Below are 27,894 nucleotides of genomic sequence, written 5' to 3'. Positions count from 1 at the left end.
AACGAGATTGAGCCTCAACCAGAATGAGCAAATCGTCTGCAAAAGCACAGACCTTGCAAAGCGAGCTGAGTTGTTGCAGTAGTGGATCCATCATTTGGTTCCAAATAAATGGACCACAAATGGACCCCTGCGGACAACCCCGAACAACATCAATGGAGACTCTATTGTTTGCACCAATAGAGCAAGCCACCCGATCTGAGAAATAGCTTTGCCAAAGCTTAATCTCATGGCATCCTACTTCCTGTAGACGAACAAGTACTCTTGACCAACAAAGGTAGTCAAAAGCACCCTTGAAGTCGACGAATATGCCCAAGACATAGCGACTCGAAGACTCGGATACACAGCGCTTTGGGGATGTAGGTCACCTTATCCTCCTTCCACAGACCAGATATGTACGATAACAATAAACAAGCCTTGAAAATTTCTACTAGGATTGATAGCGCCGGCTCAGCCACATTCTGTAGCATTGCCGGTATTATATCATCCGGTCCCGGATGGAAACTGTTAATCGACAAACGAATTCTTGTGTGATTAGTTATTCTGTCAATCAGCTGTTCATCTTCGACAGTTCGGACTCGACTGTGACTTGATGTTGGCAAGGCTCCGTCGAAGTCAACACAACCGGGAAAATGAACCCCTGACAGCAGATCCAAAGTCTCTAGACCGGAGTTAGTCCAGGAACCATCACTCCGTTTGATGCTACCTATGGATTTTGGGTCCTTAGATAGTATCTTACGGAACCTGACAGCTTCACTAACCCCTTCTATCGACTCGCTGAAACTAACCCAAGAATTTCGCTTAGCTTTCTTGATTTCACACTTGTACTTATTGAAATTGTAGGCATCCCAATCCGTACTGAGTTTCGTCTTACTGGCTTTATTGTCGCATTGCCTTGCTGCTTTACTCAGCTCGGCTAATTGTTTGGACCACCACATACAAAACCTCTTACTAAGCCGTTGTTTTAACAAGGGCATATCGAGTGACATTTGTTCATCTAAATTTTAATCGGATCGGCACGAAATTTTTTCTGGAGATGGTGGTGGATGTTGATAAGGGTGTAAAGCGGCAAAAAACTTCTGTGGGGAAAATTTAATATTTTTTATTCTTTTGGGAATATCTCCACTTCTATTAAGGGTATTCCAAAACAAAAGCCTGTCAATGTGTCGCACTTCAATAATATCAGAAAAAGTCTAATAATTCCAAAGCAAAATACATCTTGCATTCTCCAAGACCAAGCGTGTATAATGTATATCTGGTTATCTATAGACTAAAAGTTATCTAGAAAAATATTTGTTGTATTGAGAGCATTTTTGAAGTTTCTCACATCTGAGAGTAATTTGTTTTTTTTTTTTTTTTTTTTTTTTTTTTTTGAAAGAAAAGAGATATTGTCAATTGATTTTTTCTCGGTTACTTTAGAATAAAAAGTAGTCAATTAGTTCCAAACGAATTACTCTAGGAAAATATCTGTAACTAGTACGGCTTATAATTAGTGTTGGAACAAATATCAATTACAATCTTCACTACTAGTATGTTCCGTTTTTGCTATATGTACATATTTCAAACGTTAGAACAAGCTTCATACCAATAAGCATTACATCTGATAATTTTTGCAATTCATTTAATATTTTACAAAAAATTATTTCCTACTCTTACAGGTTTTGGTCCCAATACCCAGCAGCAGCAACAGCAACAGCAACAACAGAGCAATTCATCACCAACAAAACGGCCACTAAGTCCAGATCATCCCAATCCAGCATTACCAATAACAGAGGTAAGTAAGCATCAACATGTGGTGCTCGTTCATTGGCATTAAAACGACACCGAAACAAAAACAACAAAGTACTTTTCAATTATTTATGGTTTTGTGTTTATAAAAAAGTTATAAATTGAATTCAAAAAAGAAGTTTTTTTTCTTTGGTTTGGCGATATGTCACAGCTTGGTTTTTCCTATCATTTTTCGTTGAGGTTTTCTTCTGGCGACCGTGTGCTTCTCTGGCGACGGCAGCAATAAAGTGAACAACAGCAAAATGCTGTTGGTGTGGAGCTACACAACTGTCAGCGTGTTTGTGGTTTGGTTTCATCTGCTATGGTCTGTTCGGAGTAAAATTTATTCCAAACCCCCAAACCCATCTTTCGTTTTTGATTGCGTTAAATGTTTGCCAAAAATTAATCCACGCTTCAAATTATGGAAAAAATATTTTGAATAAAACAATGACATTCAAGTGGAGGATTTTCTGTTATTTTCTTTTCAAGGTCATGATGATATATAGCGGCATGGATATTAAACTGCTTAGACGAATACAATTAAAATAATCTTGAGATATCTTTTTATGATTTATTCAAACCAAAAAAGTTACAAATGAATATTAAGTGTGAACAGAAAACGAAAAGATTTTTATCTTCTTTTGTTTACTCGCCAAAGTTTAAACTGTCTCAAAACTTTTTTCGGTCTAAATATTTACTTTTTATATGAATTTATTAAAATTTTATCTCAACTATGAAATTTAAGATTGCTAAGAATTTTGAAAAACAGTTTGAAAAAAGACAGCAACTTGTTTGTATAGAGAACCACAATATATTCTTATAGGAAACCACATGGTCTTCATAGAGGTGACCACACGGTCTTCGTACAGAAGAACACAAGTTTTTCGTATTAGGACCACAAGGTTTTCTCACAGAAGAGAACAAGGTGTTTTTATAAAAGACCAGGAATATCTTCTCATAGAAGACGCCAAGGTCCTCATCTAGAAGACCACATGATCTTCATATAAAATGCCACCAGGTCTTCTTGCAGAAGACCACAAGACCTTCGTATAGGTCACCACCAACGCCTACTGATAGAAGAGCACCAAGGTCTTACAACAGAAAACCACAAGACTTCGTTCAGAAGACCAGTATGTCTCCAACCGCTCCAACCACTAAACATGGTGCCATAGGGTTTTTTTTAAACTTCCAGACTATTTTCTCAGCAAGTATGGACTTGCCCCTGATAAAAAATCAAAGCGATAAAGAGCGGGTCCTAAACTGGACTTTTCTGTGTGAACTTTTGTGTGGGAGGTACATGAAAGAGTGGTCCGATAGAGTCCATATTGGAATCTCATCTATGTCTGGTAGAAATACACAATGTGCAAATTTAAGTAATGTTCTAGGATTGGCCTTATCGGTCCAAACTTCGGGTTCCTACCCCAATCAAGTTCAAAACTTTTCGCTAATATAGTGCGCACTATAACTCTCGAAGGCAGTAACCGATTTGGTCCAGGCAGTTAGCGACTGATACCTTTTAACCTGTTTTTGTTAATATATAAAAAAATGTCCAAATATTTCCACAGCCAAATCGAATTTGGAAGCTAGGAGGGGATCTGTACTAATAAATTCAGATGTTATTTCTTGACACTTTATACCCTTTTTTTATACCCTCCACCATAATATGGAGGGTATTATTAAATTTGTCATTCCGTTTGTAACACATCGAAATATTTATCGGAGACCCTATAAAGTATATATATTCTTGGTCAGGATAAAATTCTAAGTCGATATAACCATGTCCCTCTGTCCGTCCGTCTGTTGAAATCAAGAGCTTGCAATTTTTAAGATAAAACTTTGTAATTTGTAGTTTCTATTACTCCTAGGATGTTTGGTATTGCAAATGGGCTTTATCCGACCAGGTTTTGATATAGCCCCCATAGAACAGTTCCGCCCGATTTTCGGTATTTTGAAGTTGTTAGCTTCATTATCACACCGAAATGGCTGAAATTTGGTACTTAGTCATCGTTGGAACTATAAACATGTTCCCCAGAATTTTATCGGTATAGGCTTACGCCTTCATATAGCCCCCATAGAACGGTACCTATCGATATTCAGTATTTTGAAAGTTGTAGCCTCAATGTCCCACCGAAATGACTCACAATTGGTATTTAGTCTTCGTTGGGGGTATAAAACATTCCACCTGTAATTTATCGGCATAGGTCCACGTGTTTATATAGCCACCATAGAATAGTACCTCCCGATTTGCGGTATTTTGAAGGTTGTGGCCTCATATTCCACCAAAATAACTGCAATTTTGTACTTAGTTATCGTTTGGGGATTAAAACTTTTCCCCAGAAAATTGTCGGTACTGATCCACGCCTTCTAATAGCCCCCATAGACCGGTACCTCTCAATGTTCGGTATTTTGAAATGGCGGAAATTTGGTAGTTAGTCTTCATTTGGAATATAGGTTCATATAGCCCCTACAGAACGAATCATCCTATTGTCGGTGTTTTAAAGGTTGGTCTTCATTTGGCGTATTAAACGTTCCATATAAAATCTTTCGTTATAGGTTTACGCCTTCTTATAGCCCTCATAGAACGGTGCATCCCAATTTCCAGTATTTTGAAGGTTGTGGCCTCAATATTCCACCGAATTGGCTGAAATTCGGTATTTAGTCAAAGTTGGAGGTAAAAACCACCAAGGTCTTATTATAAAGAATCACAAGGTCCTCTAGTAAAAGACCGCAATGCCTTCTTTTAGAAGACCACAAGGTCTGCTTATAGAATACCACAAGGTTTTCTAGACCACAATGTCCTCCAGTAGAAGCGCACAAGGTCTTCCTGAAGAAGACCACAAGGTCTTATAGAAGACCCCATGGTATTCTTAAAGAAGCCCACATGGTTCTCTTAAAGGAGACATAAGGTCTTCTTATAGAAAACCACAAGGTCCTCTTATAGACGACCACAAGGTCTTCTCATAGATGACAACAAGGTCTTCCTATAGAAGACCACCAAGATTCTCTTATAATAGCACATCAAGATCTTACAGAAGACCACAAGGTCTTCCTCTTGTAGAAGACCACAAGGTCCTCTTATACAAGACCAAAAGGCCTTCTTATAAAATACCACAAGGTCTTCCTTTGTAGAAGATCACAAGGTCCTCTTATAGAAGACCACAAGGTCTTCTTATAGAAGACCACAAGGTCTTCTTATAGAAGACCACAAGGTCTTCTTATAGAAGACCACAAGGTCTTCTTATAGAAGACCAAAAGGTCTTCTTAGAGAAGACCAAAAGGTCTTCTTATAGAAGACCACAAGGTCTTCTTATAGAAGACAACAAGGTCTTCTTATAGAAGACAACAAGGTCTTCTTATAGAAGACCGAAAGTTCTTCTTATAGATGACCACAAAGTCTTCTTAGAGAAGATCACCAAGTTCCCCTTATAGTAACACATAAAGGTTTTCCTTTATAAGACAACAACGTCTTCTTATAGAAGACCACAAGCTCTTCTTATAGAAGGCCACAAGGTCTTCTTATAGAAGACCACAAGAACCACCAAGGTCCTCTTTTAGTAACACATAAAGGTTTTCCTTTAGAAGACTATAAGGTCTTCTTATAGAAGACCACAAGATCTGCTTATAGAAGACCACAAGGTCTTCTTTTAGAAGACCACAAGGTCTTCTTATAGAAGACCACAAGGTCTTCTTTTAGACGACCACAAGGTCTTCTTTTAGACGACCACAAGGTCTTCTTATAGAAGACCACAAGGTCTTCTTATAGAAGACCACAAGTTCTTCTTAGAGAAGACCACAAGGTCTTCTTAGAGATGACCACAAGGTCTTCTTAGAGAAGACCAGTAGGTCTTCTTAGACCACCAAGGTGCTCTTATACTAACACATAAAGGTTTTCCTTTATAAGACCACAAGGTCTTCTTATAGAAGACCACAAGGTCTTCTTATAGAAGACCACAAGCTCTTCTTATAGAAGGCCACAAGGTCTTCTTATAGAAGACCACAAGAACCACCAAGGTCCTCTTTTAGTAACACATAAAGGTTTTCCTTTAGAAGACTATAAGGTCTTCTTATAGAAGACCACAAGATTAGCTTATAGAAGACCACAAGGTCTTCTTTTAGAAGACCACAAAGTCTTCTTTTAGAAGACCACAAGGTCTTCTTATAGAAGACCACAAGGTCTTCTTATAGAAGACCACAAGGTCTTCTTATAGAAGACCACAAGGTCTTCTTATAGAAGACCACAAGGTCTTCTTAGAGAAGACCAGAAGGTCTTCTTAGACCACAAAGACCACCAAGGTCCTCTTATAGTAACACATAAAGGTTTTCCTTTATAAGACCACAAGGTCTTCTTATAGAAGACAAAAAGTCTTCTTATAGATGACCACAAAGACTTCTTATAGAAGCCCACAAGGTCCTTTTGTAGAAGACGACAAGGTCCTCTTATACATGAAAGACCAAAAGGTCGTCTTATAGAAGACCAAAAGCTCTTCTTATAGAAGACCAAAAGGTCTTCTTATAGAAGACCAAAAATTCTTCTTATAGAAGACATAAAGGTCTTGTTATAGATGACCACAAAGTCTTCTTATAGAAGACCACAAAGTCCTTTTGTAGAAGACGACAGGGTCCTCTTATAAAAGACCAAAAGGTCGTCTTATAGAAGACCAAAAAGTCTTCTTATAGAAGACCACACGATCTTCCTATAGAAGACCTCAAGATCTTCATATAGCAAATAAGAAGGTCTTCTTATACTTCTTAAAAGATATGAAGGTCTTATTATAGAAGACGACCAAGTCTTCGTAGGGAAGACTAAATAAAAAGTCTTCTCAAAAAGTCAAGTCACAAGGTTCCTCGTATAGAAGACCAGAAGGTCTTCTTATAGGGGACCGCAAGATCTACTTATAAAAGACCACATGGTCATCTGAAAAAGGAAGAAGACCGCAAGTTCTTCGAATAGAAGACCAAGAAGTCTCCGTATAGAAATTCACAAGGTAATAAATAAGGAAGGATTTTTATACTAAATCAACCAAGTCAATTAATGTAATTTTTTTAATCTTTTTTCCATACCTCTATCATACGAGTATTTATCCAACTTCATTCTTTTTTTTCTCTACTTTCAGTCTCCTAGTCCTGCTATGAATCGCATGGGATGGGCACTTCGAACATTATTGGTTGCTGATAATTCAAGCTGTTTAAAGGATAGAAAAGTAAGTAACAACAACTAATTGCATTAGTCTAGCAAACATAGACACATTGACACATAACACATACACTCACACCCGCACAAGTGGATATCGAAAGTTTAGCAACTAAAACCATAACCGCAACAACCAAATGTTAGTTCATTACAAAACCTCCTACATTTCCGGCATTGGACCATCGACAACATATTTCCGTATGAAAGCAAAATGGAATAACCAACCAATGCCAAATGCAACCAACCACCAATTCTGTGTTAAGTGGATGCTTAGGGATTTCACAAGGATAAGTATCTTCAAATGTTTGTTTAAGTTGGGTCGATAAATAGCCTTCCTTCCGGAATTATCAATTATCAGGAGAAGAAAAAAACCGTTGGTTTTTCTGTTTTACTAAAAGAGAAACGGAATATTCATTAACGTTAATTCACTTAAAATTGCTGGGATTATAAGAGAGAGCGAGGGAAAGAGGTGTACTTGAATGAAATACTGTTGAAAATACAAATTAATTACAACACCGGAAATGGGGTTTTTAATTAATGTGCACACAATAAACCATAAACATATCCTTTACACAAAAGCGCAAATGTTTTTATGCACATAAACTTTAAATACTTTAAACAAACGTGATAAACTGTTATTCGTACACACATTCATACATACATACATTTAATTTACATGCTCTTCAATTTTCTCGTTCCTTTTTTTCTTCTTTACAGGTATCTGGCAAGCTTATACGCAAATGTGCTCCTGGCACAGAATTTGTTGACTGGTTGGTGAATTTAGCGCCCATTGTTCATACCCGAGCCCAAGCGGCTGGTATGTGGCAGGCATTACTGGAAGAAGGTGTTTTATCTCATGGTAAGTGGATGAAGAATAAAAGTATTTAAAGCTTTCATTTTGTATACCCTCCATTTTTTATATTCCGATTCAGTTGGAGCTTTGATACATAAGGTATCTTTTGTCTAGTATGTTCGGTATTTCTATGGAAGAAATGTTTCAAGAGGGGCTTCTTATAAATGACAACATAGACCTATGTTGACAATTTTAGTGGATATATTTTGTGTTCGGTCAAAAAATGTAGCTAAAACCTTCAAAATACCGAATATCGGGATGTACCGTTTTATGGGGCCTATATGAAGGCGTGAACCTATACCAACAAATTTTAGGTGGAAAGTTCTATACACCCAACGATAACTAAATACCAAATTTCAGCCATTTTGGTGGGATAATGAAGCTGAAACCTCCAAAATACCGAATATCGAGAGGTACCGTTCTATGGGGACTGTATGAATGCGTGGACTTATACCAACAAATTTCAGGTGGAAAGTTTTATACACGCAACGATAACTAAATACCAAATTTCAGCCATTTTGGTAGGATAATGAAGCTAAAACCTTAAAAATACCGAAAATAGGGAGGTACCGTTCTATGGGGGCTATATCAAAACGTGGACCGATACATCCCATTTTTAATACCAACCATCCTGGAAGTAATAAAAACTTCTGTACCAAATATTGACTCTCTACCTTTAAAATTACGATCTGTATCTTGATTTCAACAGACAGACGGACATGGTTCAATATATAGAATTTTATGCTGATCAATAATATATATACTTTATAGGGTCTCCGACGAATATTTCGATGTATTTCAAACGGAATGACAAATTTAATAATACCCTCCATATGGTGGAGGGTATAAAAATTATTAAGAAAATAACTTTTCGTTTCAAATTTTTATAGAACAAGAAACCAGCCCCAGGTCCGAATATAGACTATGTCGGTTCACTCCTTCGGGTACATGTCACACAATATTTCTTAAAGTTGTTGTTGTTGGCGACAGTTATCTGGTTCAGATTTTTCTCTGTCCATATTCAAAAATTCTGCAACCTGAACTGGTTGCGTTCATAAAGAATCAGGAATCAGAGGAGTGGGTTTAGATCAGGGCTGTGGAGTCGATCCATTTTTCCCTAGACTCCGACTCTACAGCCCAGGTTTAGCTGGATTTGTCAAAGATATGTAGGATATCGTCCGGTACCAATCCACATGCAGGGCATGTGTTAAATATCATGCTGTCAATTCGGACCCTATACAAATTGAGGCGGCTGTATAGTCCGTATTTTAATTGGGCTAATACCAGTCTGATTTGTCTTGGCAGTCAGTTCTTCTCCTCCGATGGATGGGGATCGAAATATCCGTACAACTGCATCAGTGTGAATGCTATCCAAGCCTGCCTCTCGTTCATAAAGAGGTTCTCGTTTGTATCTTTGGACCACTCTCAATCTCTAGATCATAATGATCTCATGTGGTGTGCCTAGATGGGGGAGCTTTTCTAAACAACATTTTGACAGGGATGCTCACAGTGATAACGAACAAGCAGGGTACTCTTCGCCTCCTCATGACTATTCTTCCACTGCGTAGCGCTAACATTTGCGTACCACATTGGCGCCGTATAGCTTACCACAGAACTGACCACTGCTTTATAAGAGGTCAGGAAGGTGGTTGAAGTCTTCTCTGTGTCTCTGAACAGCTTGGTATAGTTGACGATATCGAATGCCTTCGAAAGGTCACGAACCACCATGACTGGTTTTCCATAAGATACCTACTGGTCTTCTATAAGAAGACCTTCTATACGAAGACATACTTGTCTTCTATAAGAAAATCTTTAGCTTTAGAAGACCTGCTGGTATTCTATAGGAAGTTCTACTGGTCTTCCATAAGAGAACCTACTGGTCCTTTAAAAGAAGACCTTCTAAAAGAAGATCTACTAGTCTTCCTTAAGATAACCTACAGGTATGAACACACTAATGGTTTCTTATAAGAAATCCTATTGGTCTTCTATGAGAATACCTTCTATAAGAAGTCTTACTGATCTTCCTTAATATAACTTACTGGTATTCTATAGAAAGGTATGCTGGTCCTCCGAAAGAATACCTACTGGTCTTCTAAAAGAATATCTAATGGTCTCCTGTAAGAAGACCTACTGCTCACATATAAGAAGACCTACTGGTCTTTCTTTCTTATAGAATACCTACTACTACAGCTTAAGAAGACCTATTCTTCTTCTATAAGAATACCTACTGGTCTTCTATAAGAAAGAATACTGGTTCTCCATACAAAAATCTAAAGCTTAAGAAGACCTGCTGGTCTTTTATAAGAAGACCTACACCTAATGCTCTGGGCAAACTGCTGGACTCTTATAAGAAGACCTACTGGACTTCTTTAATATAACTCACAGGCCTTCTATGAAAAACCTACTGGTCTTCTAAAAGAAGACCTACTGGTCTTCTAAAAGAAGATACACTGATCTCCTAAAAAACCTAAAAGGTCTCCTACAGGAAGACCTAAACGGTCTACTAGGAGAAGACCTAAAGGGTCCCTATAAGAAGACCTACTGGTCTTTCATAAGAGAACCTAATGGTATTTTATAACTACCTCAAACAAAAAACTCTACAATTTAAGAAGACCTATTGCTCTTATATAAGAAGACCTACTGCTCTTCCATAAGAAGAAAGAATACAAAGAACTACTGACCTTCTATAAGAAGACCTACAGGTCTTCTATAAGAAGACCTACAGGTCTTCTATAAGTAGAACTACAGGTCTTCTATATGAAGACCTACAGGTCTTCTATATGAAGACCTACAGGTCTTCTATATGAAGACCTACAGGTCTTCTATATGAAGACCTACAGGTCTTCTATATGAAGACCTACAGGTCTTCTATATGAAGACCTACAGGTCTTCTATATGAAGACCTACAGGTCTTCTATATGAAGACCTACAGGTCTTCTATATGAAGACCTACAGGTCTTCTATATGAAGACCTACAGGTCTTCTATATGAAGACCTACAGGTCTTCTATATGAAGACCTACAGGTCTTCTATATGAAGACCTACAGGTCTTCTATATGAAGACCTACAGGTCTTCTATATGAAGACCTACAGGTCTTCTATATGAAGACCTACAGGTCTTCTATATGAAGACCTACAGGTCTTCAATATGAAGACCTACAGGTCTTCTATAAGTATACATATAGGTCCTCTATATGAAGACCTACAGGTCTTCTATATGAAGACCTACAGGTCTTCTATATGAAGACCTACAGGTCTTCTATATGTAGACCTACATGTCTTCTATAAGTAGACCTACAGGTCTTCTATATGAAGACCTACAGGTCTTCTATATGAAGACCTACAGGTCTTCTCTAAGAAGATCTACTGGACTTTTAAAATAAGACCTACAGCTGCTTAATAAAAAAACTATTGGTATTTTATAAGCAGACCAACTGTTCTCAAATAATAAGACCTACTGGCCCTCCATCAGAGGACCTTCTATAAGAAGATCTACTGGCTTCTATAAAAAAACGCTACAGCTTAGGACGACCTACCGGTCTTCCACAAGAACACCTACTGACATCCTTTGAAGACCTCCCGGTTTCTACTACTAAGACCAGCAAAATTGGTCAATCGTCCAAAAAAGGCTCTTGTGGATTGGTGCAAAGAAATTGTGGGGGTCTTCGAAATCGTGCCAAATCCAACGAAATTTGTTCATCTAAGAAGCACTTCGAAGTAAATGGTCGGCTGTTTCTTCGGCAAAACTGACCGTGTGGCGACTATACGGCTTCAGAAATCTAGGACGGTTAATTTTGAGTAGTACACTACAATTTGTTTGCCTGAAGTCTCCTGAGAAATTCGAAAAACGAATCATTCTGTATCATGACAATGTGAGCTCTCACACATCGATTCAAACCAGCCCCTTTTTGACCGGACAAAACGTGGAATTGATGGGTCATCTGCCGTACAGCCCTGACTGAGGATCTAACGACTTCATTTAATTCCAGCACATTAAGAAAAAAAAAGCGTGATCAACGCTTTTCGTCGCCAGAAGATGCTGTAAAAGCGTTCAAAAACTGTGTTTTAGAGGAGTCTCAATCAAGCCACTGTAAACAACCCCACACATGGTCCTATGTCAAACTGTTCTGAGTACGCTTAGATTAAAAACTGTCAAACTTTCCTAGTGTTGCCTAGGCCAGAAAGTTTTCTAGTGTCAGTCGTATCAACTAAATCTCATTCACCGTTCGAGAGTAATCGTGCACATCATTTTATTGAAGAATTTTCAACTTTTTTGGGTCAGGTTCCCGAAGGAGTGGTACTAGGGGAACTAGAAAAGTTTGCGGCCTAGGTAACACGCAGTGTCGCCAGGCATCATTTGACATTTTTTGGGAAGTTTGACTTTTTTAGCCTAAGCGTACCCAGGACAGTTTGAGATACGACCATCAGTTTGGTTGTTTACAGTGGCTTGATTGAGACGCATCTTCTAGCGATTGTTACGATTTTCACACTCATAGTTCCATGATTCGTCACCTGGATCTATCTTATAAACGCCTTTTGAAGCATCGCTATCGTATTTTTTCGAACTTTCTTGCACCGATCAACACGGGATCCGACGAGAAAATCCCAATTTTTGGCTCCAAGTGTCAATGCAATATCAAATGTTAGTTTGTGGAATAAATGTCCACGTTTGCCTCTATCTAACGGTACATAACATGGCGATCATTCATTATCCGTTTACGCAAGGCTTAATTTTTGCTGGCACAGCGATCGTTTTTGGACGACCCTGACGAACTTGGTTTTTTTGGCGAATGTCGGCCACGATTGAAATAATTAAACCAGTTTTTCATAGTGCTATAGGATGGTCCTTTATCGACAAACAAAGATTTAATTTGATCGATGCACTCTTGCCATGATTATCCACGTTAAAATTGTGAAAAATTATCGGTCGAAAATGTTCACAAGTAAATTCCATTTTTTTCCAAAGTGTTTTTTGAAGTCACTGTAAATAACACAAGCTGTCCTGAGTACGCAGAGGCTAAAAACTATCAAACTTTTAACAAAAAAGTCAAATGACGCCTGGTGACACTGTTTGTTGCCTAGGCCGCAAACTTTTCTTGTTCCCCTCGTATATGGTATGCTAAGCATTGCACCACGTGGCACCGTGTTCGTTCTCTTCTGCTTCTTTGTACCCCATATTTCAATTCGATGGATAGTAATTATAGCACCGCAGTACTGTTTAGCGCGAAGTTCCGTGCGATGCACTGTGCGCGAAATCCAAATCTAGCGGGGAAAAATTAATAACTCCTAAACTAATTGAGGTAAGCTGATATAATTTGGTACAGATGTTACTTATGGGTATAAGTATGATTACACTACAGTATGGTGAATATAGCTCGCCGTTAAAGCATATCATCCTCGTAACGGTACCGGTATGCGGACCACATTCCACTGTTAATTTTGCTGTATTTTGGTATTTAGGGTCTTCAGGGGCACATAACATTATTTACAATTATGGGGGCCATAGGGCTACGTTTTGGTCTAGGCCCGAGATTTTAGTTATTTTTATGGTAATCTTCACATTTTCCAACCAAATCGGTTGTACTTTGGTATTTCGGTTTCTAAGTACACACAAAAGCTGCGTACCAAAACTGTTCGACGTAGATCCACGTTTTGATATAGCGCCCATGTATAGGCATCTTCCTATTTCCAGAATTAAAATTTTTAGCAACTTTTTCCAACGGAAATGGCTGTAAATTTGGTTTTCGTGTTTTTAATAGACAATTAAGTTCACGTTTTGGTATATCCCCCATACAAATGCCGTACTTTTAATTACGTATTTTCATTTAAAAATGGATTTATAAAATAGTTGATAACATGGACTTTTTTTGGAGTAGAGACCTCGGAGTATTTAATTTAATATTAACAAGTAAAAAAGCGTTAAGTTTGGCCGGGCCGAACTTTTCATACCCTCCACCATAAAATTTTCTGAACTAAAATGGAATAATTAGTTTTCATTCCTGTCCCCAACTTTAAGTGGGTACGTTAAAATGTCAGATAATGTACATAAAATACTTCATTCGGGAAGCCCTTTTTTATGGTGCCTATATCTAACTATGTATGTTGACAATTTTTGGTGGGCTAGAAATTTGGAGGTACCGTTATTTTAGATTATAATAAAACATGGACCTAAGTTGACAGTTTTTGTTGGGAGTCTTTAATGTCAAATAACTCCTAATTCGGTTAAAAATTGTAGCTAGAATCCTCAAAACACCGAAAAACGGTACATAACGTGGGAACTTCAAATGTCATTAACAGCTAGTTCGGAGGTATGTGGGCTATACGAAAATATGAACTTAAATGAACAATTTTCGTAGCCGAATTTTTGTTGGCTTTTAAAATTAAAATTACAGAAAGTTCATCCAAAAAATAAAGCTAAGATACGGAAAATCGGGAGGTTTGTTTTGGGGCTATACCAAAACATGGACCTACGTTCGGTTAAATATTTTAAGTAAAATCCTCAAAGTACCGAAAATCGGGAAGTATCGTTATATTGGGGCTATGTTGAAAATTGTTGATGCAGATGTGTGGTGACCACTACAACCTTCAAATATCAAATTACAGTTAGTTCGGTTAAAACTTGTAGCTAAAATTGCCAAATTACTGAAAATTGTGAGGTAACGTTATATGGGAGCTATATCCGAACATGGACCTATGTTGACAATTTTTCATGGAGAACTTCAAATGTCAAATTACTGCTAGTTCGGTTTAATATTGTAGCTAAAATCATCAAATTACTGAGAATCGGGAGGTACTTTTATATGGGGGCTTTATCAATACATCGACCTTTCTTGACAATTTTTGGTGGAGAGGTGTGGTGACCACTAAGAATTTCAAATGTTCAAATTACAGATAAATCGGTTAAAACTTGTAGGTAAAATTCTCAAAATACCGAAAATCGGGAGGTACCGTTATATGGGGCTATACCAAAACATGGACCTATGTTCATAATTTTTTCGAATATAAGTTTTGTGGTCACTAAGAACACTAAATATCAAATTATAGCTAATTCGGTCTAGAAATGTGACTTAAAACGTCAAAATACCTGAAATCGGGCGGTAACGTTATATGGGGGCTATTCCAAAACATGGACCTCTGTCCAATACTTTTGTTATATAAGTTTATTGACACTTAAGAACCCTAAATGTCAATTTATAGCTAAATCGGTCTGAAAATGTAGCTAAAAACGTCAAAATACCTTAAATCCGGGGTACCGTTATATTGGGGCTATACCAGACCTATGTCCACAACTTTTGTTATATAAGTTTAGTGACACTTAAGAACCCTAAATGTCAAATTATAGCTAAATCGGTCTGAAAATGTAGCTAAAAACGGCAAAATACCGTAAATCGGGGGTACCGTTATATGGGGGCTATACCAAAACGTGAACCTATGTCCACAACTTTTGTTATATAAGTTTAGTGACACCTAAGAACCCTAAATGTCAAATTATAGCTACATCGGTCTGAAAATGTAGCTAAAAACGGCAAAATACGGTAAATCGGAGGGTACCGTTATATGGGGGCTATACCAAAACGTGGACCTATGTCCACAACTTTTGTTATATAAGTTTATTGACACTTAGGAACCCTAAATGACAAATTATAGCTAAATCGGTCTGAAAATTTAGCTAAAAACGTCAAAATACCGTAAATCCGGGGTACCGTTAAATGGGGGCTATACCAAAACGTGGACCTACGTCCACAACTTTTGTTATATAAGCTTATTGACACTTAGGAACCCTAAATGTCAAATTATAGCTACATCGGTCTAGAAATGTAGCTAAAAACGTCAAAATACCTTAAATCCGGGGTACCGTTATATGGGGGCTATACCAGACCTATGTCCACAACTTTTGTTATATAAGTTTATTGACACTTAGGAACCCTAAGTGTCAAATTATAGCTAAATCGGTCTGAAAATGTAGCTAAAAACGGCAAAATACCGTAAATCGGGGGTACCGTTATATGGGGGCTATACCAAAACGTGGACCTATGTCCACAACTTTTGTTATATAAGTTTAGTGACACTTAAGAACCCTAAATGTCAAATTATAACTAAATCAGTCTGAAAATGTAGCTAAAAACCTCAAAATACCGTAAATCGGAGGGTACCGTTATATGGGGGCTATACCAAAACGTGGACCTATGTCCACAACTTTTGTTATATAAGTTTATTGACACTTAGGAACCCTAAATGTCAAATTGTAGCTACATCGGTCTGAAAATGTAGCTAAAAACGTCAAAATACCGTAAATCGGGGGGTACCATTATATGGGGGCTATACCAAAACGTGGACCTATGTGCACAACTTTTGTTATATAAGTTTATTGACACTTAAGAACCCTAAATGTTAATTTATAGCTAAATCGGTCTGAAAATGTAGCTAAAAACGTCAAAATACCTTAAATCCAGGGTACCGTTATATGGGGGCTATACCAGACCTATGTCCACAACTTTTGTTATATAAGTGTATTGACACTTAAGAACCCTAAATGTCAAATTATAGCTACATCGGTCTGAAAATGTAGCTAAAAACGTCAAAATACCGCAAATCGGGGGGTACCATTATATGGGGGCTATACCAAAACGTGGACCTATGTCCACAACTTTTGTTATATAAGTTTAGTGACACTTAAGAACCCTAAATGTCAAATTATAGCTAAATCGGTCTGAAAATGTAGCTAAAAACGGCAAAATACCGTAAATCGGGGGTACCGTTATATGGGGGCTATACCAAAACGTGGACCTATGTCCACAACTTTTGTTATATAAGTTTAGTGACACTTAAGAACCCTAAATGTCAAATTATAGCTAAATCGGTCTGAAAATGTAGCTAAAAACGGCAAAATACCGTAAATCGGGGGTACCGTTATATGGGGGCTATACCAAAACGTGGACCTATGTCCACAACTTTTGTTATATAAGTTTAGTGACACTTAAGAACCCTAAATGTCAAATTATAACTAAATCAGTCTGAAAATGTAGCTAAAAACTTCAAAATACCGTAAATCGGAGGGTACCGTTATATGGGGGCTATACCAAAGCGTGGACCTATGTCCACAACTTTTGTTATATAAGTTTAGTGACACTTAAGAACCCTAAATGTCAAATTATAGCTAAATCGGTCTGAAAATGTAGCTAAAAACGGCAAAATACCGTAAATCGGGGGTACCGCTATATGGGGGCTATACCAAAACGTGGACCTATGTCCACAACTTTTGTTATATAAATTTAGTGACACTTAAGAACCCTAAATGTCAAATTATAGCTACATCGGTCTGAAAATGTAGCTAAAAACGTCAAAATACCGCAAATCGGGGGGTACCATTATATGGGGGCTATACCAAAACGTGGACCTATGTCCACAACTTTTGTTATATAAGTTTACTTAAGAACCCTAAATGTCAAATTATAGCTAAATCGGTCTGAAAATGTAGCTAAAAACGGCAAAATACCGTAAATCGGGGGGTACCGTTATATGGGGGCTATACCAAAACGTAGACCTATATAGCCCATCATCGAACTTGACCTGCCTGCAAACAAAAGACGCATTTTCCCAAAATTTCAGCGTTCTATCTCCATTTTTGTGGATGCTAGAGTGAATACCACAGACGGACGGACGGACGGACGTGCACAGATCGACTCAGAACCCTGATCAAGAATATATATACTTTATAGGGTCGCAAATGAGTACTTCAATGCGTTACAAACGGAAAAACAAACTTAATATACCCTCCATACAATGGTTGGAGGGTATAAAAATTCCGATAGTGTTTCCGTGTGTTTCCCATAAGTTGCACTTTACTCAAAATGCTTTTTTCAGAATATTTACAACACCAAAAATTGTTACAATAATTTTATTTAATAAAAACTACTTCCGAACTATCTGAAAAACTAAAATTATGGTCATCTTTATTTTCATTTGTCCAGATTACTCGCCAACATACAAGTTATAAAAAAGTCGTTATAACGGCCAATAACAATTAAATGGAATACTGATTGTTATTTTTATTTTTGTTATTTTTATACTGATGATTTTTACTTAGCTCTTGGTCAGATTTCGGACTTTTTCCCCGCTAGATTTGAGTTTCGCCAACAATGTGATGGCATGATTTTGCTGGATCTTTTACATTGGTTCAACGCAAGACGTGAAAGTATTTTGTTCAGCAAAATACTGTCCTTCGGGGGCAGGGGAGACTCTCTCATATCAATGAAAAAACCTCGATTCATGATGTCATGCCGAGTGATTGGTAAGGATGACATTACACGGGGTTAGTAAAGATACCATGCTTGGGATCTAAAAATGACTTGGATCTCTTGGTTGCCACGCTATTATAAAAAAGAGGCGAAGATTGCTATCAGAAAGCCTCAACCCAAGTTTTTATCATTTTTATGAGCTAAAGTTTTGCAAGGTACACGTTAACCTTTGACAGGTTTTAAAAAATAGCTCCCCAGTTGATACTGCGGAGAGGTCAATGTTCACAGGGAGTTCAGTGTCCACTTGAGATGAAAGGGAAAGCAAAATAAATATTAGAATTTCCTCCCTTTTTAAGAGCAATTAAAACTGTTTCTTGATATATATCATGTCCTACTGCAATCCGGACAAAAGCATAATAACTCTTTCAATTTTTATAACCCCATTCTCCCATTTATGGAGATTAAACAAACAAGTCATAAAATAACTTTTCATTTCTCAATATTGTTGCAGTGCCCAATTTTGAAATTTTCCAGGAAAAAGAAGAAAGGAAATTAAACCAATTTTTATGATTTTGTAAAGACTTTATTATGATAGAGATGGCTTCCTTTAAAATAACTTCAAACTTCACATATTGCTCCACCATCCCAAACCTCCCCCCCATCCATCCCCTTCCTCCCACACTCAACTATGATACCATAAAAATCTTTAACAAGCAATTTTTGGTTTTTTATAATTCCTGTTTTTTTTTTTATTTTGTATTTCCGATTCCGTTTACTTTATTGTCATTTACTTACCGTTCTTTGGTATTCAATTTATGTGTGTTGGTTTTCTTCATTTTATTTCGCCTTACAGTTAACAAGGAACAACCCTTTAAGGATAAATGTTTTCTCTATCGATTTCGTGTTGATGAAGAAGGTACCGCTGGCGGTTCACCCTCGGCTGATGATATAAATGCAGCCAATGAACACATACGGGAAAATCTAAGCAATCTTTTCCAGCGAGGACCGGATGCTACATTACGTATGATATTACGCAAACCGTAAGTATTCAAATGATGACTACCACCACCAACTACCCAACCACCTACCACATAGAAGAAGTTCAAGTCAATGTAAAGTAGAAGGGAAAACAAAACAGAAAAAAAGCTCGTAACATTTTATGGTTGCTAGCAACCAAATAAAGATATTATCAAGATTAGGGTAAACTAAGTGTCAAGCGTGTTAGGGGAGAGCGACAGAGGACGAAGGAAGAGGTTCGTTAAGGAGATTTAATAAACTAAGGATATGATGATATATGTATGTAAGTATTTATTTGTACATACAGAAATAATGACTTGATTATTCTTTGATGTCTAAATTTTACTGCCATGGATTTGAAAGTGTTTTAGATGAGTGACTTTTGAGGGATGAGTTCCTTTATCTAAACTGTTGTTGTCGTTGTTGACCTTCAAGTTCGACGAATTTTTATGCATGATTTGTTGGAGATATTTATTTCCTGTGTATTTTATTTTTCTTTTTCAGTTCACATGAACGCACACCCGAAGAATTGGAATTGGTTTTCGAGGAACTTTTACACATTGCGGCATTGTCACATTTATCGACAAGTATTAAACGTGAATTATCATCGATAATCGTTTTTGAGGCTCATGCTCAAGCTGGAACTATATGTAAGTAGAATGCGAGTTTAGAATTAATAATTTGAGAGTGATGTGAAATTTATGAATTAACAACAACAAGTAAAAACGTATCAGTCGGCTTAGCCTCAGCCTATGTGAATTGAAACTTTAATCTACGGGCAGATCTAATGTATTTAAGGTCTTTTCAGAATTTTTGTCCCTTTTTGGACAGTTGAACTTGCCGACAAAAATGTGGATTAGGATTAAAGTTCAAAAATATTGAGGCGGTACTAAAGGAATGGATCGACATTGTCGATTATGGAAGTGAATCTTATTTTGGGAGTCATATCTTTTCGATAGATATCACGACCACTAATCATTTCAGTTGGTCATCGTATAACTTTTGGACCAGTATGCCAGCAAGCATGTACTTGTCCACGGATAACATAATATCACCACAACAAACAGCATCAGTATACATTTCCAAAGGATCTTCGAACAGACCCTAAACTACACTTAGAAAAAATTGAACTTTTGTGGGGGAGGTACCCTAAGGAGAGAACAAATATGGGCTATTTTAGAAGTTAAAATAAATTTGCGCAAAATATTGGGAGATCCAAAGTCGGGAGCAGGTCTTAAAGTGAACTTATCCGGAACTTTGTGTGGGAGGTACCCGAAGGGGTGGACACATATGGTCTATATTCGAACCTGATATGTATCTGGTAGATATTTAAGGATGTGTAAAGTATGCCCACAATTTTTCCCAACATGTTTGAACTTTTATGTTGTAGGTACCTGATGGTGCGGACCGATATGGCTTATCTTCGAACTTAAACTAAGTTTGCACAAAATATTACGAAGACGAAATTGTGGACCGAATCGGCAGATCCGTTCGAGAGTTACCTTGCACTCCAACCACGACACATAGGTGTTTTTGCACCTTTCAGGCTATTTTCTCAGAAAGTATGGGCTTGCCACCGTGGTGCAATGGTATGCACACCCGCCTTGCATGCTGAAGGACGCGGGTTCGATTCCCCGGCCAGTCAACATCAAATTTTCAACGGTGGCAACATACACCTCAGTAATGTTGGCGACATTTCCTGAGTATTTCAGCCATGTAAAACTTCTCTACAAAGTGGTGTCTTAAAACACGCCGTTCGGACTCGGCGATAAACAGTAGGTCCCATATCATTGAGCTAATATAAATCGGGCTGCACTCATTGATGGGTGCCACCGTGGTGCAATGGAATGCACGCCCGCCTTGCACGCAGAAGGTCGGGGCTTCGATTCCCCGGCCAAGCAACATCAAACATTTTTCTACGGTGGCAAAATACCCCTCAGTAATGTTGGCGACATTTCCTGAGTATTTCAGCCTTGAAAAACTTCTCCACAAGTGGTGTCTTAAGACACGCCGTTCGGACTCGGCGATAATCAGTAGGTCCCATATCATTGAGCTAAAAATGAATCGGGGTTCACTCATTGATATGAGAGAAGTCCCCCTTGTCCCGTATGGGATGTTGTGGAACAATGTTTTATGTGTTTGTGTGCACTCATTGATATGAGAGAAGTCTCCCTTGTCCCGTATGGGATGTTTGTGGAACAAATATATATGGACTTGCCCCTGATGAAACTTGTACCGTCGTATGGGGGGGCAGTGAATACAAGCTGTTGCAGCAAAAATCAAAGCGATTCAAGAGCGATCCTAGTCTGAACTTATCCGATATTTTGTATGGGTAGAAATGTCACGTTGTGCAAAGTTCGGATCAAATCGTTTCCTCCCTTCAAGAGTTATGGTGCGCACACATTTTCCGAACTTTTTCGAACTTTTGTGGGAGAGGTACCGTAAGGAGTGGACCGATATAGCCCATCTTCGAGCATACACTAAGATTGGAGAAAATATTACCAAAGCCAAATTTTGGACCGAATCGGTTGATCCATTCGAGATTTATCGTGCGCTCCAGCCAGTCCGACAGACGGACGGACATGGCTAAATCAACTCCAAATTGTCTGAAACGGATTTCGCCCAAAACTTACTTAGGTCTAAAACCATTATTTCGATGAGGCACATTTTGCCCATATGAAAGTGTATATACCATCGTTAGCATAAATGCTAAGGGTATAAAAAATCCAAAAAAAAAACACGAGAATGAACCTTCGAATCCGCCAGTCTTCACATCTACTTCACTCTACCTGACTATTACAAATATTTAAGCGGGGTACACACGATCAGTTTTGCCTGTCGATTTTTCGGAATTATCGATAACTGTCCAACCGTCGAGCAACCACAAAATTTTTTGTGGTTGCTTGATGATTGACAAAAGTGAACGGCCACACTGGCAAGCAACCGATTATTTGAGCAAAACTGACAGTCAAAACTGATCGTGTGTACCCCACTTTACGGACATTGACAGCGAATCCGTTCTCTACTGTCGCCAAGGTCTTGTGTGACAAAGAAACGGACGGAGTCGTATCCCAGAGCAGGAGGACATAAGTGACAGTCTAAACAGAGAGAGCTTCTCAATTTCATTGAAAAAAAGTCGCACAATAGAGAATCAGAAAACATAGCATACCAGGTGACATTAGGGATAGTTTAACATTGACAGAGGATGATGAAACTGTGAACACGACTGGGATCCATGATCTTCACCTCTAGTCATTATATCCTAATACGTGGGAAAAATGCAGTTACATATTGCAGTCAGTATAATTATAAGTATCCAAATACCATCAGCGAAAAGGAAGAGTTGATGGGCAGAGGAAAACAATCCGACTTAGGTTTATATAATGGTACCTCCCGATTTTATTTGTTTTGAAGATATTAACTAAATTTTTTGGCTAAACTACTCCAAACTTCTCATCATAGACCCACGTTTTGGCATGGTCCCATAAGACGGTACAACCGATTCCAGGTTTCTTTTAATTTTAAATCTACATTTTCGGGCAGTGGTCAAAAACTTCTCCATCACAAATTGTGTTTAATACCCCCGTTAAACTTATCCGGATTAACCCAGTGCGTTTGGATTTAAAATGTCAATTCCATAGCGCACACGTCAAATAAATCCTCTCAAAGTGGGTTAACCCGGCAAAAAACTGTAGTGTAACCGTACTATAAGTTAGAAACTCTTTATTGGTGTTTTCACTACAAATCTCCAGGGAGCCTTTGTTCGCCTAGTTCGGATCGCAGAGAGGCCTCCCTTCCTTAAGTGTTCTCTACAAACCCTCTCAGAAACTATGTTCGCTTACGGCGGACCGTAGGGTGATATTTCCAATCATTGTCCTACAAATCTTCTCAGAGACTATGTTCGCTCAGTGCGGATCGAAGAGAGTACTCTCTTGGTAGTGGAATTTCTCTGCAATTTCTCACTGGAACTATATTCGCTCAGTTCGGATCGTAGTGAGAACTTTCCAATAAGCAATGATTGCCACAGCCTTGATTCACTCTCGGTTTTTACACACAAATCACTTATAAGTCATCTCTTCACCAGTACGGAAGTACTTCTCGGTTTACTCGCGAATTGTAACGCGTCTCACCCACACCAGGTAAAGTCATCAGCACTTTTCGCCTTAATAAATCACCCACACCAATATTATTATTTATCTATATATATAAAAGAGCTTAGTGATGAGTGAGTGAGTGAGTGACTGACAGATCATCGCCCAGACGAAACTGCTGAAGCTAGAAGCTTGAAATTTTGAGTGTACGTTGCTGTTGGTGTGCAGGGGTGAGATAAGGCTGGGTTTTTGGAAATTCGAACTGGAAGGGTACGAAAAGTACTAAAAGGTACTAAATATGGTACCCTTTGTATTAGGCAAACGGGAAAAGCTAGAATTCTGAAATTTAGAATGAGGGTAACTGATGGAGAGTTAGAAAGGTGTACCAAAAGGTTTTGGGAAATTCGACCTCTAAGTGTACGAAAAGTACTAAATTTAGTACCAATTGTATATTTTGAACGGATTTAGCTGGAAACTTGGAATTTGGTATGGAAATGAAGGTTGTGAAGTGGTGTTTATAAAAGGAAATGGGTTGTGAAATAAGTACTTATGTGTACGAAAAGTACTAAATGGTACTAAATTTAGTACAACTTGGATTTGGGTGAACGGATAGAGCTAGAAACCTGAAATTTGAAATTAAGATTACTGACGGAGTATAGGATTGCGATATGGGGGTAGTTTTCGAAATTCATACTTATGTATGTGTACGACAATTCTAAATGGTACTAAATTTTGTACAGCTTGGATTTGGGTGAACGAATAGAGCTGGAAACTTGAAATTTGAAATTAAGATAACTGTTGAAGTGTACGATTGATATATGGGATAGTATTAGTACTTAAGTTTACGAAAAGTACTAAATGGTACTAAATTTGGTACAATTTGGTTTTGGGTGAAAGGATAAAGCTGGAATCCTGAAATTTGGAATTAAGATTATCTTTGGAGTGTAGGATTGAGGTAGTTTTGAAAATTCGTACTTATGGGTACGAAAAGTACTAAGTTTGGTACAATTTGGATTTCGATCAACAGATAGAGCTGGAATCCTGAAATTTATTATAAAGATTACCTATGGAGTGTAGGATTGAGGTAGTTTTGGAATTTCGTACTTATGGGTACGGAAAGTAGTGAATGGTACTAAATTTGGTACAATTTATATTTGGGTGAACGGATAGAGCTGGAATCCTGAAATTTCGAGTTAAGGTTACTGTTGGAGTGTAGAATTGAGGAAGTTTTGGAAATTCATACTTATGGATACGGAAAGGATAGAGCTGGAACCCGGATATTTGAAACTAAGATTACTGTTGGAGTGTAGGTTTGATATGGTTTTGGAAATTCGTACTTATAAGTACGAATAGTACTAAATGGTACTAAATTTGGTTCAATTTGGATTTGGGTGAACGGATAAAGCTGGAATCCTGATATTTGAAATTAAGATTACTGTGAGTGTAGGTTTGGCGTGGTTTTCGAAATTCGTTTCTATTCTGCGAAAAGTACAAAAGTACTAAATGGTACTTAATATGGTATAATTTGGATTTTGGTGAAAGGAGAGAGCTGGAAATTTGGAACTAAGATTACACTGTGTGTAATTTTTTGAGACATGTTTTATTAACCATATTCTGACTCCACAGTGTGATAGAACACCGAAAATGAGAAGACACGTGTCTCGCCGTTTTTCCCTATCTCATCAACTTTCGCGGTTATAGGCCTCCAAAAGATTGAGGCTTTGATGTAAAAAGGGTCATTTAGTCAGGACTATATCTTCCAAACCGTTACGAAATTTGAATTTATCTCAGAGGCAAAATTGTAGCTCTTGTCTTGAAGAACAAAAATTGTCAACACATATAACCCATCAAACTTCATCTGCAAGGTCAAAATCGTCATGGTCAAATTTCTTTTAAAACTTTTCTCAAGTTTTGTTATACAGCTATCAAACCGATCAAATTTGAAGCAAACAACCAACTACAAAAATGTACCTCAGATCTCAATAAACATCTTTCTAGAATATACGAACCCTTAAAGAACAGGTCTTAATGGTCAGAATAGCAAAACAACTGCGATTTTATCCTCTTTTCTCGGCTTCTGCTCCATAGATATTAAACCGTTCAAAATTCAAGAAAGCAAACAACCACAATTGTGTAGCAAAGGCTTCAATAAACAACTTTCTGGAATATGCGAAATGTCTATGAACGGTTCTTAATGGTAAAAATAGCACAAATATTTTGAAAATATCCAATTTTTATACTTTTTTTCTCCGACTCTGGTCCAAAGATACGCAACCACCCAAAAATTAAGGATACCGTCAACCATAAAAATGTACCTTAGATTTCAATAACCAACTTTTTATAACATATGAAGATTCTAGGAATGATTCATAGGGTTGAAATTCACGAACAATTAATTTTTTTTTAACATTCCCCCTACACAGGTTTGGAAATAACAAACTGTTAAAAATTGAAAGGTTTGTTATTTACGGACCTGAACAGGAAATAATGATCTAAAATAATCGAATTTTGAGCTTGAAGAATCGTTCCTAGAATCTTTATTTGTTCTAAAAACTTGTTTGTTGAAATCTAAGGTACATTTTTGTAGTTGACTGTATCCTTAATTTTTGGGCGGTTGCGTATCTTTGGACCAGAGTCGGAGAAAAAAGTATAAAACTTGGATATTTTCAAGAGATTTGTGATATTTTTACCATTAAGAACGTTCATAGACATTTCGCATATTCCAGAAAGTTGTTTGTTGATGCCTTCGCTACACTATTGTGGTTGATTGTTTTCTTGAATTTTAAACGGTTTAATATCTATGGAGCAGAATCCTAGAAAAGAAGATAAAAATCGAAACTGTTTTGCTATTTTGACCATTAAGATCCGTTTCTACAGAGTTCGTATATTCTAGAAAGATTTTTATTGAGATCTGAGGTACATTTTTGTAGTTGGTTGTTTGCTTCAAATTTGATCGGTTTGAAAGCTGTATAAAAAACTTGAGAAATAATTTTAAAAGAAATTTAACAATGGCGATTTTGACCTTGCAGATGAAGCTTGATGGGTTATATGTGTTCACAATTTTTGTTTTTTAAGACAAGAGCTACAACTTTGCCTCCGAGATAAATTCAATTTTCCTAATGGTTTGGAAGATATAGTCCTGACTAAATGACCCTTTCTACATCAAAGACTCAAACCTTTGGAAGCCTGTAACCGCGAAAGTTGATGAGATAGGGAAAAACGGCGAGACACGTGTCTTCTCATTTTTGGCGTTCTATCACACTGCGGTGTCAGAATATGGTTAATAATTTTCGTGTTGCACAGTGTTACTGTTGGGGTGTAGGACTGAGATAGTTTTGAAAGTTCGTACTTATGGTTACTAAAAGTACTAAATGGCTCTAAATTTGGTACAATTTAGATTTGGGTGAACGGTTAGAGGTGGAATCCTGAAATTCGGAATTACTGTTGCAGATAACTATCTATCTAATAACCCGTTTCCACGGTACGTCGTTCGTTCTCTATTCGTTGTTCGACCCTCAAATACGAATAAATTACTTGATTCCCCATACAAAATTCTGAGAACGAACGACGATTTTTCTACGTTGTTCAAAAAGAAATACTTTCCGAACAACGATAAAATATGTCCCATCTCTAACAAATGAGAGCATTTATCGAAATAAATTAATTATGACAGACAAAATAAAAAAATTTTAAATGTAGGGCTTTTTTAGAAAATCTGCAAAATATGAATGAAAATTAAAAAGTTCAACGATTAGTATACATTCAAAGCATAGCAAATTTTCTATTCTCTTTGATTGCAGTTAAAATTTTTGCCCATTTTTTAAAATTCGCGTACAAATCTAGAAACAAAAGTCAAATACCTGCCTGAAAGTCTGTATACACAAATATTGTTTTGACATGTCTCTCTCTTATTAATTTTGAAAATAGAAACATATAAAAATTTACAGAAAATACCAACATTTTCAGTATTAATGGACAATATGAATGAAAAGTGTGCAATTAAGTGTAAAATATACATTCGCAGGAAAGGTTAGTGTTTTTCCTGCTCATTTAATATATGTTACACCTGTTATGTGTTCAAATTCTCATGAAAACGAGGAAGCAAAAAGTAAGGAAAAATAAATTATGTTTCTCTTAATTACGAATGGTGTCGTAGAAACGGGTTAATTCGTGTAGGTATTTCGAGAGCCGAACAACGTACTTCAAACGCTCGTGTGAACATGACATAAATTAAGATTACTGTTGGAGTGTATGTTTCAGGTATTGATGGTATTAGAAATAGGAGAGGAATTCCAAAAGTATTGATGGTATTAGAAATAGAGGAGGAATTCGGAAATTTGGTATTGGTGTGTAGGGTTGAGATATGGATGTTGTTGTGGATATACGTACAATAAATGTACGAAAATTACTATATGGCACAGAATTTGGTTCCAATTGTTATTATGTAAAGGGGTACAGCTGAAATTGTGAAATTCGGTATTAGTATAGCAGTTGGCGTTTAGAGTGAAGATAGAAAGGATGTTTTGGAATTTCGTATTTATGTATACTAAAAATACTAAATCGCTATTGGGATATAGTTTTGGATATAAGGAAATAATTCTTGAAATTTATACATATTACAAGTACTAAATTTGGTACCAGTTGGGTGTTGCATGAAAGGATATGGGCGGAATTTCGAATTGTTGTTTTGGTGTCTAAATAAGGATTTTTTTAAATGCATACAAATTCTGAAATTAGGCT

At 37.3% G+C, this 27,894-nt stretch overlaps 1 protein-coding gene across 8 annotated transcripts in view; it reads left to right on the top strand.

Moving 5' to 3' along the window:
- Epac (Exchange protein directly activated by cAMP) overlaps window positions 1-27,894 on the top strand; it is a 569,466-nt gene that overhangs the window by 475,042 nt on the left and 66,530 nt on the right. For all 8 annotated transcript variants that reach the window (XM_073956939.1, XM_073956944.1, XM_073956945.1 and 5 more), the window contains 5 exons: window positions 1,656-1,771; window positions 6,879-6,965; window positions 7,673-7,814; window positions 18,900-19,086; window positions 19,568-19,713. In XM_073956939.1, coding sequence (XP_073813040.1) covers window positions 1,656-1,771; window positions 6,879-6,965; window positions 7,673-7,814; window positions 18,900-19,086; window positions 19,568-19,713 — 678 coding nt within the window. The remainder of the gene's footprint in view (window positions 1-1,655; window positions 1,772-6,878; window positions 6,966-7,672; window positions 7,815-18,899; window positions 19,087-19,567; window positions 19,714-27,894) is intronic.

The sequence above is a fragment of the Musca autumnalis genome, unplaced genomic scaffold (assembly GCF_047663935.1).
Source record: "Musca autumnalis isolate F117 unplaced genomic scaffold, ASM4766393v1 scaffold_5, whole genome shotgun sequence".
NCBI lineage: Eukaryota > Metazoa > Arthropoda > Insecta > Diptera > Muscidae > Musca > Musca autumnalis.
Note: the sequence above shows the minus strand (reverse complement) of the source record. Positions and strands in the feature narration are given on the sequence as shown.